The sequence below is a fragment of the Sycon ciliatum genome, chromosome 1 (assembly GCF_964019385.1).
Source record: "Sycon ciliatum chromosome 1, ocSycCili1.1, whole genome shotgun sequence".
Classification (NCBI taxonomy): Eukaryota; Metazoa; Porifera; class Calcarea; order Leucosolenida; family Sycettidae; genus Sycon; species Sycon ciliatum.
Window position 1 is genome coordinate 84,142,602 of NC_088643.1, and position 13,020 is coordinate 84,155,621.

The 13,020-nt window shown below is 48.0% G+C and overlaps 1 protein-coding gene across 1 annotated transcript in view; it reads right to left on the reverse strand.

Moving 5' to 3' along the window:
- Positions 1-8,787, reverse strand: part of LOC135805963 (uncharacterized) — a 34,269-nt gene extending 25,482 nt beyond the window's left edge. Inside the window, exons 1-5 of the mRNA XM_065320088.1 lie at positions 8,481-8,787; positions 5,001-5,100; positions 4,273-4,415; positions 3,872-3,935; positions 2,217-2,349 (exon numbers count right to left, since the gene is read on the reverse strand). Of these exons, the coding sequence (XP_065176160.1) occupies positions 2,217-2,349; positions 3,872-3,935; positions 4,273-4,415; positions 5,001-5,100; positions 8,481-8,638 (598 nt within the window). The 5' untranslated portion in view covers positions 8,639-8,787. The remainder of the gene's footprint in view (positions 1-2,216; positions 2,350-3,871; positions 3,936-4,272; positions 4,416-5,000; positions 5,101-8,480) is intronic.
- Between the last annotated feature and the right edge of the window lie 4,233 nt (positions 8,788-13,020).

Sequence of the window (13,020 nt, forward strand, 5' to 3'; positions counted from 1 at the left end):
ACGATAGTGCTAGGGTCACTACGGTATTGCTAGGGTCACTACAGTATTGCTAGGGTCACTACGGTATTGCTACGGTGACTACGGTATTGCTAGGGTCACTACGGTATTGCTACGGTCACTACGGTATTGCTAGGGTCACTACGGTATTGCTAGGGTCACTACGGTATTGCTAGGGTCACTACGGTATTGCTACGGTGACTACGGTATTGCTACGGTCACTACGGTATTGCTACGGTGACTACGGTATTGCTAGGGTCACTACGGTATTGCTACGGTGACTACGGTATTGCTAGGGTCACTACGGTATTGCTAGGGTCACTACAGTATTGCTAGGGTCACTACGGTATTGCTACGGTGACTACGGTATTGCTACGGTCACTACGGTATTGCTACGGTCACTACGGTATTGCTACGGTGACTACGGTATTGCTAGGGTCACTACGGTATTGCTAGGGTCACTACGGTATTGCTACGGTGACTACGGTATTGCTACGGTGACTACGGTATTGCTACGGTGACTACGGTATTGCTACGGTCACTACGGTATTGCTACGGTGACTACGGTATTGCTACGGTCACTACGGTATTGCTACGGTGACTACGGTATTGCTACGGTGACTACGGTATTGCTAGGATCACTACGGTATTGCTAGGGTCACTACGGTATTGCTACGGTCACTACGGTATTGCTAGGGTCACTACGGTATTGCTACGGTGACTACGGTATTGCTAGGGTCACTACGGTATTGCTACGGTGACTACGGTATTGCTACGGTGACTACGGTATTGCTAGGGTCACTACGGTATTGCTAGGGTCACTACGGTATTGCTACGGTGACTACGGTATTGCTACGGTCACTACGGTATTGCTAGGGTCACTACGGTATTGCTAGGGTCACTACGGTATTGCTACGGTGACTACGGTATTGCTACGGTGACTACGGTATTGCTACGGTGACTACGGTATAGCTACGGTGACTACGATAGTGCTAGGGTCACTACGGTATTGCTAGGGTCACTACAGTATTGCTAGGGTCACTACGGTATTGCTACGGTGACTACGGTATTGCTAGGGTCACTACGGTATTGCTAGGGTCACTACGGTATTGCTAGGGTCACTACGGTATTGCTAGGGTCACTACGGTATTGCTAGGGTCACTACGGTATTGCTACGGTGACTACGGTATTGCTACGGTCACTACGGTATTGCTACGGTGACTACGGTATTGCTACGGTGACTACGGTATTGCTAGGGTCACTACGGTATTGCTAGGGTCACTGCGGTATTGCTAGGGTCACTACGGTATTGCTAGGGTCACTACGGTATTGCTATGGTCACTACGGTATTGCTATGGTGACTACGGTATTGCTATGGTCACTACGGTATTGCTATGGTGACTACGGTATTGCTAGGGTCACTACGGTATTGCTAGGGTCACTACGGTATTGTTAGGGTCACTACGGTATTGCTAGGGTCACTACGGTATTGCTAGGGTCACTACGGTATTGCTAGGGTCACTACGGTATTGCTAGGGTCACTACGGTATTGCTAGGGTCACTACGGTATTGCTAGGGTCACTACGGTATTGCTAGGGTCACTACGGTATTGCTAGGGTCACTACGGTATTGCTAGGGTCACTACGGTATTGCTAGGGTCACTACGGTATTGCTAGGGTCACTACGGTATTGCTATGGTCACTACGGTATTGCTATGGTGACTACGGTATTGCTATGGTCACTACGGTATTGCTATGGTGACTACGGTATTGCTAGGGTCACTACGGTATTGTTAGGGTCACTACGGTATTGTTAGGGTCACTACGGTATTGCTAGGGTCACTACGGTATTGCTAGGGTCACTACGGTATTGCTAGGGTCACTACGGTATTGCTAGGGTCACTACGGTATTGCTAGGGTCACTACGGTATTGCTAGGGTCACTACGGTATTGCTAGGGTCACTACGGTATTGCTAGGGTCACTACGGTATTGCTAGGGTCACTACGGTATTGCTAGGGTCACTACGGTATTGCTAGGGTCACTACGGTATTGCTAGGGTCACTACGGTATTGCTAGGGTCACTACGGTATTGCTAGGGTCACTACGGTATTGCTAGGGTCATTACGGTATTGACCATACCACTCGTTGTCCCAGGTAATCCCAGGTAATCAATAAAAAGCATTGATTTAGAAAAAATTCGGAGGAGACACTCTACTGACCATATTTTACAGTGAGTGGATTCTTTTTGGTGGCGCCTTTGTAGAAGATCGTCAGCTTCTGCATGTCCGGCTTCTTTTCAGTCTGAGCATGGTCCAGTGCGTGCTGCAGATCCTCCTTTGTGTTACCTTCCAGCTAGATGCGACATGGAAGAGACACAGCGAATCGAGGCAATTTCCTCGCGTCACGTACAGGCAATATGATTGCGGCGAACCACACGTTAGAGACGACTCTCCAGTAAACACCTTAAATGCACAATACTCTGCAAAGGCCTATCTTGGCGTTGCCATGGTTACTGGTCACAGATAGAACAGCATGAAGTAGTGGCCGGCAGTTGCACGTCTTCTTGAGTGCAGCAGAGGCCCAGCAGCTCTGCCAGTGCTTCTTGCCAGACTTCATCATAGGAATGCAACAGAATTTGTAAAAAAAATTAAATGACTCATTTCTGACACGATTCTTTCCTCTGCTTTAGAACACTATGTTGAAACGAGGCTTAGAACACTATGTTGAAACGAGGCTTAGAACACTATGTTGAAACAAGGCTTTAGAACACTATGTTGAAACGAGGCTTAGAACACTATGTTGAAACGAGGCTTTAGAACACTATGTTGAAACGAGGCTCAGAACACTATGTTGAAACAAGGCTTTAGAACACTATGTTGAAACGAGGCTTAGAACACTATGTTGAAACGAGGCTTTAGAACACTATTGTCACTATGTTGAAACGAGGCTCAGAACACTATGTTGAAACGAGGCTTAGAACACTATGTTGAAACGAGGCCGGGTAATCACCAACATAAGTGGATGTACTTCAGTAGCTCGAACCGCTTTCAAAAATGAAAGCTCTTACAGAAGAAATGCTATTTTCTCTGTTCTGAATTGTTCTCCAGCATGCATAGATCCCAGGAACGGCATTTGTATGGGCAGGGTTCTCGTGTCTTTTGCTGTACTCATGGCCATTTGAAATGGCACGAATGCAATTTGCCGAACCGGCTTTGATGCTCCATAAGTATAACAAAAAAGCATACCAGTATGTATCCCCATCAGGGTTATTGTCAGAACAAAAGTGAAGGCGGCGGGGGTCACCGGACCCAAGATTAGGTGATTTTACCGACATCTTGTGCCGACATTTTGGCCGCTACTTTCACCGACACCAGTAAGCAACGGACCAACTATTGCACTTCCATTCCATGCATTTATTTACCGGTCACTGGAACCCGCCATTGATATGGTATTTGGAGGTAAGTGATGATTTTTGATGCAATGAATCATATAACGTTGTGTTGCTACATGTGCATGATGTATCCTCATCATGCATAAAAGGTGGCGATCGCACCCTGAAGGATGGCACAATCATTGGGCGGTCAAAACGTGAAGGAGGGCGCAGCGCCCCGCTATGTCGCTCTGGCGAGAACGCTGCCCATACGAAGATCACTTCTGGGATCTATTCATGCTTGAAGACAACTTAGAACAGCATTTCTTCCGTAACGGCTTTTCACTTCCAAGGATTTAACGTTTGAGCTAGCTTAACCAACGCAGCACCAACAAGGATTTTCCACATGAGGCATTCCGATGTGTCTTTACAGGCGTGTCTAACATACAGCCATATGATTCAACAATAAGCATTCCCGCAATCCCTAACTACACAATTCCTTACCAACTTAGTCGCCATGATTTCTGACAGAGGAATCGTTTTCAGAACGCAGCCTTCACTCACCAACCTAAGTGCACCAATGGCCCACATACAAATACGCATATCAGAGGAAAATCAGCGGGGGGTTATGCCACTTCCAGAGCATGTGCAAAATCATTAGTAGGTGTTAAAGTCAAGCAAAAAAATACGGTTCTTTGATTACTACCCCGGCAGAGGTAGGCCATTTCAGGAATGTGTTGTGCGGCTCGAGAAGGGTCCGGGGGGGGGGGGGGGATGATCTTACACGGCCTGAAATCACTTTTGAAGCAACGTTGTAGAATAGATAGCAAGTATACTGTGCAGCACTGTTCTCTTCACGCTACCCACACTACCCACACTACCCACGCTACCCACACAGCACTTACATGGTTAAAAAGTAACCTTCCACTTTCCCAAACAGCTTGGAGTCCACACCTAAGATCTGACCAGCCACTTCGGTAGTTTCCTTGCTTCCTTCTTCGGCCTTGTCATCTCTTACAAGTAGAGCAACATGACTTCCTCTCAGGGACTGTACGCAAGAAGAAGAGGAAGAACCGCAGAGGTGCTCTAGAAAGTTAGACACCCATGCCTTATCTCCAAAAGAAAATCTGAAAGGGAAACTTGCAACTCTCTCACAAGCACAATGATGTCAGGTGGTTAACGTCACCATTTAAAAGTAGTGACATATGATGCCTGTCGCTATCTAGGCCAGACCTCTCAGACCTGAGTGTATACATTCAGACTGCAGGATGGCTATGTGTGCAGGTTCCTTTCAAACAACACATGATAGGAACTGGTACTCAGAGCAAGCCCGGAATCGTGACACAGAGCAACTTCAAACCCAAAATATATCCCTGATCCGCTGTATGCCGATGTTGCAACTCAGAACTTGCAGCTTGTGAGCACTGACGATTAGTGGTCAAGTGGATCATCAGTTTTGTGTATCATCAGTTTCTCCTCTTGCAGGCGTAGATTTCCTTACACGTGGCCTTTGCCTGCCCATACAGTGTGTTGTACAGCTGCGGTCCACACAGTTCAAAGTGTGTGTGTGCAAGCCGAGTGTACATTGAAGAGCGGGGCATACCCGCCTGTGCAGCCTAGGCACAGTACTCACGTGCAAGAGCGACACCAGTGGTGTGCTGTCATCGAGGCGAATGCTTGGCTGTGGCTTGGTAGACTCGTACGAGATGTTGCCAACATCATGACTACCACCGCTATATAGCAACAAAAAAAGGAAAGAAACAGATGGGAAAGATCTTCGGCTATAGCCAGGATTACTAAACCCACTGCAGTGACATGTGCATGAATACAGAATCATACATGAATACAGAATCATACATGAATACAGAATCATACATGAATACAGAATCATACATGAATACAGAATCATACATGAATACAGAATCATACATGAATACAGAATCATACATGAATACAGAATCATACATGAATACAGAATCATACATGAATACAGAATCATACATGAATACAGAATCATACAACACGGTTCGTAACACTTGCTACATGTAATTACATGTGAATGAGATTGATTGATTGATTGATTTTTATTTCACGGATCCTCCAGAGGCAAATAGATGCCTATCGAAGGGAGTCTCCTAAGTAAGTATGGAAAATGAGAAAGTATGTTCGTAAGGGAGAAGAGGTAGAAGATACATTAGAATATAGAGTACAGAAGAAGTAAATCCAGTACTTCGGGTAGTACATTGCATGCTAATCATAATGAGAATTAGAAAAGCAGCATTGCGGACTACTATAACTGACATATACACAAACTATTGAAACTATCATAGATGTGGTTAGCCTAGACACAAAAGTCAGGAATACCTTTCAAAGAAAACATAGATTGCGAATGATACCGACGAACAGCAATACTAAATTTCGCTGTTGTAGAGAGTGAACGAATATCTTCAGGAAGTTTATTCCAGGCAACACTCAAAGAAAAAAGGGTTGATTTACGAAAGAAGGTGCCAGCTTTAGGAAGAATTATGGATGAAGGGTGACGACTGCTTTGGGAAGAGGGTAGCTGGAAGTGAGACAACAAGGAGGGGTATTGGGAGAATACATGGTGGAAATAGACAAGGCCAAGAATCTGCCGTCGCCATGCTAACGATTCCCAAGAGGACAGAACATTGAGGTCTTCTTTGGAAGTCGTCCAGTCAGGCCGACGCTTGAGTTTACTATTTAAGTATGCTCTAGCAGCAGTAGCCTGCAGTTTATCAAGGGTTGTGGACATGGTGGCTGAAACGGAAAACATCCAAACGGGAACAGCATATTCAAGGAGGGGACGAACGTAACATTTATACAAAAGATTCACAGCAGGAAAAGGAAGGAAGTTGGACATGTGGTTTAAAAGAAAAACCCGACCTCGAAATTTGCTGGTAATGTGTTGAATATGGGGGGACAGATTGAGTGAAGGAGTGAGGATGATGCCCAGATGGCGGTGGGAAGAGGGCTGGGTCAGTAACGTACCGGCCATGGTGACGGTCCTGGGATCAGGTGGGTTTGATTTAGGTCTGCAAAAGGGAACATGGACACATTTGTTAGCATTGAAAACTGCTTCAGCTTTATGGGACCAGTTCACACATCTATCAAGGTCTAGTTGCAGGGAGGCAGTGTGCGCGGCGGGTACAACAGTAGGCGGAGAAACGCAGACCATGTTGGAATCATCCGCAAACAGAGTCAGATCGCTGGATTGGGGAATGCTGGGAAGGGAGTTGATAGAAAGGTTGAATAATAGAGGGCCTAGGTGGGAGCCTTGTGGCACACCAGCGGTGAGCGACATATGGGTTGATAAGGAGGTTCCGACCCGCACAGACATCGATCGGCCTTCCAGGAAGTCCATCAGCCACGCGAATGAGTCAGGTGCACACCAACCGGACAGACATGAGGCTAGGAGGCGATGGCTGGTACGATCAAATGCCTTCGAGAAATCGAGAAAGACGGCATCACACTGGGCCCGGTTATCAAATGCAGAGCTGACAGTTGATGTGATATGCACAAGTTGGTCAACCGTGCTTCGGTGGTGGCGAAACCCGAACTGTTTCGGCGACAGTAGTTTGTGTTTCGCTACAAACGCGTACACCTGGCGGCTGATTAACGCTTCGTAGCATTTTGCCACACCATTCAGCAGAGATATCGGCCGGTAGTTAGCAGGGTCATTGCGACGAGATGTGTCACGATATGTGTAATACTAGCCGGCATGTGCTGTCCTGTTCAAACTAATGCCAAAGCCATGGGCACATTTTCTCCCACTGCTCCACACTGGCAGCAGACGCGTTCCGCATTGCTCGGCCAACACTTTGCTCTACTCTGTCCCTAGAATGGGGAGCAATTCGGACATTGAAAGTTCTCTGCTGCAGACCAGTACATTATGATCTAGAGAGAGAGAGAGGGGGGGATATCACGTTTACACCGGGGAGGTGTAAGCTACATGTAGTTAGGAATGCAAGCAAGTGTGCTTTGCAAACACAACTCCGAGGGTAATTTCGTGGGTTTGTGACTGCTTGACTACTGAGGAGTCACTGTCAGTGGCTAATGATGTAATGTATAGTTGAAGTTATTCCTCCAACCAGACACATTCTCCAGTGGCCGGTCGCTACGCATGCAATACACGAGTACTGTAAATATACAAATTTTCGGCAGCTATTTAATTTCGGCTATATTCGGCACCGACCCAAAACGCCTAAATTAAAACGCCGATGAAATTTTTCACAGCATCTGTTGCACTATACCATGCCCTCTACCCCACGCCGAAAATAAATCGCCGCCGAAATGTCACAAATTGTGAGGTGCCGAAATTTTGCAGCGCCGAAATTTTGTATATTTACAGTAACTGAGTTTCCGACGGCAAAGTGGCCACGGTTGCCAATATCCGAACAATGTACATCGTGGTCACCCTTATCACAAGGCATTGAAACTTCTGCCGAAAATTGGAAATGCTCCTTTTCGGATTGGTTTTCGGAGAGAGTGTGGATTTTTGGGCAGTGTCTGATAATCCCAGTAGAGAGGCCGGCGGCATTGAGTGTACGTGTGTGCTGAACAAACCGTGATTTTCATACACATACAAAACTGCAGTAATCTGGGTTGCAGTAGATTTACCACATACACAGCACTGACTCCATTGGCTGACTCAGTCATTTGTCACATTTGTAAGGTTGACCAAAGCCTAGCAAATAATTGTACAATTGCTTGAGGAATGGCGTGCTCCCCCCCCCCCCCCCCCCATATACATGACTGTACTCCAATTTCAGAAATGTTGGGTGCTCAATGATATTTTCGGTTTGACAGCATAAGGCCAGGTTAGGTGAGCACTGAAATTTTACGTACAGAGGAGCAGTTCCCAATTGGATTATGTGTGTTAGTGTTTGTTTGGTGTATTGAAAATTTAGGTATGAAACAGATGCACCGAAAGTACCAAAAATAAAAGTACACCGAAAACTTGTGAAATTACAGTATGCTGAAGGCTAACAAAATCCGAAATTCCTAGTAGCGGAACAAGAGTCGACTACATGAAGTCGTGCGTGCTTGTCTGAAATGGTATTTTCTGAATAGTGTCCAGGTGTGCTCAACTCACGTGAAGCACAGAGATTGCAGAACGTCCTGGATTTCACCATCCCTGAACAACAGGTCAATGTTGCCGCGGCCGGAGACGCTAGTTTGCCTTTCGAACACACCGTACCCGTTATTGAACAAGGTAAGCTCCCGAATGGGCATAGTGCGACCCGCAGCCATGGTACGGTGCTGGCTCTATTGGTCAGTTATCCAAGTGGAATACCGTGAATACCAAACAAGCCTGACCCAAAACCTATTTCAAAGTCAGCTCCGAAAAAATGAGTAGGAGGTGTTGTCTGCTTTTATTTGGTACGAGCTCGTAGCGTTGTATTTATTTTTTGGGAGGAGTGGTGTGAGTCACACGACTTCAGTTCGCTTGCAGACTATGCAGAGAAGACCTTCACTACTTGTTGCGCGCCACATGTACGTGCTGCTACTAGCGCTATGGACGAGGGTGACACACGTCTTTTTTTGGGAGGTGACTTGTAGACAACGACTCTTGACTCATCGGCGAGTCATCGCATGCAGGAGTCGCACTCGGAGTCCGCTAGAATACAGAGGGGCCGAACTGGGGCCGCTTGACCCCAAAGGCCCAAACGGTCAGATGGTCGCAAGACCGGGACTCTTCCAACCGGTTTACAAAAAAATAATGGCTTTTGCCTTGGTTGCGGCGGGTTTTTTTTTTTTTACTGAATACCACAGAACCATCAGATGCTGCGCAGCGGGGGCGGTGGCATATTGGATGGAAGTGGGGGCGGGGCAAAAGTAACTCCTCCGACCAAAGGTCTCGGGATCATCGTTACTCCTGTGCGCTACATACCGGTAGGAGAAAAGAACATGTGCATCCAAGAGGGAAGCACCGGCTTTGCAAACGATAAGGGGAGAATTTGAGATTGAGATAGGACATAAGCAGGGAGTAGTACACTGATGATACGGTATTGTACTCCCTGGACATAACAATAGTAAAAGCAGTGCACCGTGGAATTAGGAAGATGGAGAGAACTGATAATCGCATATTAAGGCTGAGCGAAGGGGATCAAAGAGGGGTAGAACTAGAAGGGAGCTGGAGTGCGGTCAGTATAATTAGGCTGGTGTGTTGGCTACGATGGAGAGATCATAACCTGTCTGTGGCCCACTGCGCCGCAAGTGGTCGTTGACATTTTTCTTGAAGGTGTGCATACCTCTGCGAGAAGGGGGAGACTGCAGAAGAGTAGGTGGGAGCTGATTCCACGTTGCGATGAGGGAGTGGGGAAATGAGCGGAGTGTGTTGTTTCATGACTGAGGAGGAAAGATACTGGTGAGTTGTGAGGGATGATGTGCTGCAGATCTGGTTGTCTCACGAGTAGGCATGCGGCATTGCGGTGCGGCTGCTGATGGTGGCAGAATGGCTTTCACCATTTCCGGACCCTCCACAAAGTGCAGCTTGTACAGGAAGCAGAGCCCTGCTACGGTACGTCGAATGTCGAGCCTCGGGAGGTATGATCTGTCTCCAATTATGTGCAGAGCACGGCGCTGGACGGCAGTGAGGCGGGCCAAGGTGGTGGGGACTGCGCTCATCCACACCAGCATGCCATACTCTAACACAGGGCGGACAAAGCCACGGTACACGATTGCCCGGTGCTTTGGGTCTAGCACAGCCGATGCCTTACGGAGGAAGCCGAGCCGCTGGGCTCCGCATACTGCAAGCTGTCGGATATGGCTGCGGAATGCCAGCTGCCTGTCGAAAGTGACGCCAAGAAGCTTGAGCTCCTCTACTTCTGGCACGACTGCTCCTTGGAAGCGTATTGCGTTCGGGGGGGGGGGGGGCGAGCGGTGGTGGCTGATGGTCAATGCCCTCAACTTTGTGGGCTCGAACTTGATCCTCCGCCTGCTTCCCCATGCTGCCAGTGAGTCTACTGCCTGCTGGAAGATTGCTGTCTCTTCTGCCAGGCTGAGTCGGGTGGTGATGCGCTTGTAGAGAGTTGTGTCGTCGGCGTATACAGCCAGCTTCGCCCCATCAGGCAGGTGGTCTTCTGCGTCGTTGACGTACAGAAGGAAGAGGGCGGGGCCGAGGATGCTACCCTGCGGCACGCCAGATTGGATTCGGTGAGTCGGTGAAGACTGGTCGCCTATGACGACACAGATGCGGCGGTCTGTCAGGTAACTCCGGAGCCAGGCAAGGAGGGGGCCGCTTATGCCGCACCACTCAGCCGTGTGGAGGACGCCATTGTTGTGCGAGACCTTGTCGAAGGCCCCGGCAATATCTACTGCAAGGATCCTGACGAGGTCTCCACTGGCAGCTGTCAGGCTCCACTCATGCTGAAGAGCAATCAGCAGATCGGAGGTCCAGTGCGAAAGCCAAACTGCCTGTGAGAAAGGATGTCATTCTTCTTCAGGAATTTGGACAGGCTGCGGTTCACGATGGACTCCATACACTTAGACATTATGGGCAGTAGTAATAATTATCGGTCAGTAGTTTCTGGGGTTCGACTTGGGGCCTTTCTTGTGTACCGGTACGACGTTAACAACTTTCCACATGGCAGGTTGATGACCACTGCAGAAGCATAGGGTAAACAGCTTGGATAGGGGCAGGGCCAGAGAGTCGGCACATTTTCTCAGCACTCTAGCGGGTACTGCATCAGGCCCTGTGGCTTTACTTTAAAAAAATTATGTTATGTACATGTACATGTGTCAATAAGCAACGTGAAGAAAGTAAAAAAATAGGGCCTTTGATATTATTTCAACATGTATTATCACTATAGCCGATAATATTGTAGTGTGTTATGCATGTTTTTTTTTTTTCGGGTCGACTTCGAAAATCAAAAAAGCCAAAAATCAGTGCTCGTCATGATAAATGAATACAGTATACTAGTAATCAATCAGTAAAATCCAAAGAAACCGCTAGAAGCAGTATGCGTAGTACGGCCAAGATCATGACCAGAAACCGTATCAAACTCAGCACGGGGTTCGAGGTACTAAAACGATTACCAAATTAAGTCAAGGATTGACCATTACATGCTGCATTCTGCCACTGCTAACGTGATCGAAGGGCAGCCGTTGATTCTTGACGCTTTGTGCCGATGACCTCTCAGGGCTGTGACTGCGGCATTGACCAGTGCAAAAGACAGTTGAGTGCGGATGTATGCCATGACGATAGAGAAAGGCTCGGACCTCTTATCGGCCAACATTGATGCAATCCGAGCGTAGAGATTGCCAGCTGCCTTACCATGACCACCTGTAGTGCTGAGCACGACCGGGATGAATGATCCATGCTCTACCTCAACGACTCTTCTCTCATAACTTCTTCTCTTTTCCTTTTCGTGCTTGCGGTACACTGCCGGGATTGATGACTTCTGGTTTGAGGGGGCAAATGGGTTGAAAACCCGGACATCAAGGAATGTCCTCTCAAACCGCCCACCATACAATCCACTGACTGCGATATCAAGGCGCGCGTTGTCGTCGGTGATGGTAGATCTCAAGGGGAAGTGTTCCCCCGAGAGAGGCTGGAGATGGGGTTCGACGGCTACATCATGGGCAACTTCCCGGAGAAGGTGGGCCGTGATGTCCCGAATCTCGTTGTGGCGGAGAGAGGGATAGCCGCCCAGCGAGCAGGACAGGGCATGGGTGGTCGTGAACGACTTTCCACGGCTTTACTCGGAGTTACTGGAACACTGTTCTGAGACTCAGTGCAGTGTGTCCTCGAGGCCTCCACCTTATGACATGCTGCCATCGATTGTCATAATCATTATGGTAGACCTACTGACCAGGGAACCTTTTGCGATTACCTGGTACATGTACTGACACACAGTAAAACCTGTATTTTTAAAATAAAGCAGGTCGCATATTGCCCGCATATACAAGCTATACGGGGTCATGCATCTGTCAATGATCGTTAACCAGAGTTAATTGTTGGTGGCGAGATTGAGACAATCCTGAATCGGCACATTCAGAGGCTTGAGGTCTTCTTTGACATTGTCGACCCATCGCTTGTTGGGGTCATCCGCAGGGGCCCTTGATGTCAGAAGTATCGAGTCACGTGATTACTGTATTTACTGGACCTTGAATCAATTACAAGTGGAATCCTGTCCGGACCGGACACATTTTTCATGCACGGACGGGCTGCCATTGAAAACTATCCGGACGAAGCGGAAAGCTGTTGAACGCGGAAAGCAGAACGGATTTTTGCATCAAGTCCAATTTTTACCTGCAACATGCGATGAACGTTCACTCGCGATCTCACGCGTCACGGAACTTCAAACGAAAGTTCGTTTCGAATCTCACAAGTAAGTTTCGTCGCATCTGAAATTGTGAAAGTCATGACCCACTTGGTAGACTAGAGCGCGCGAAAGTTTGAACACTTTCGCTTCGTTTGTGAGTGTGTGTGTGTGTGTGCGTGTCGCCGACCTGGGGGCTTCATGGCCACCTAGGCGCACCAAGAATGGGTGGGGACTGGGGAGAGGGGGGGGGGGGAAGTGCTGGAATTGCACATGATTCAACAGCTTGCAAGGCTGAAGAATTGACCATCACTATTCAGCCTGGTCTACCGTGGTCTACACCACACAGCGAAGTGGCTTTTCCTGGCC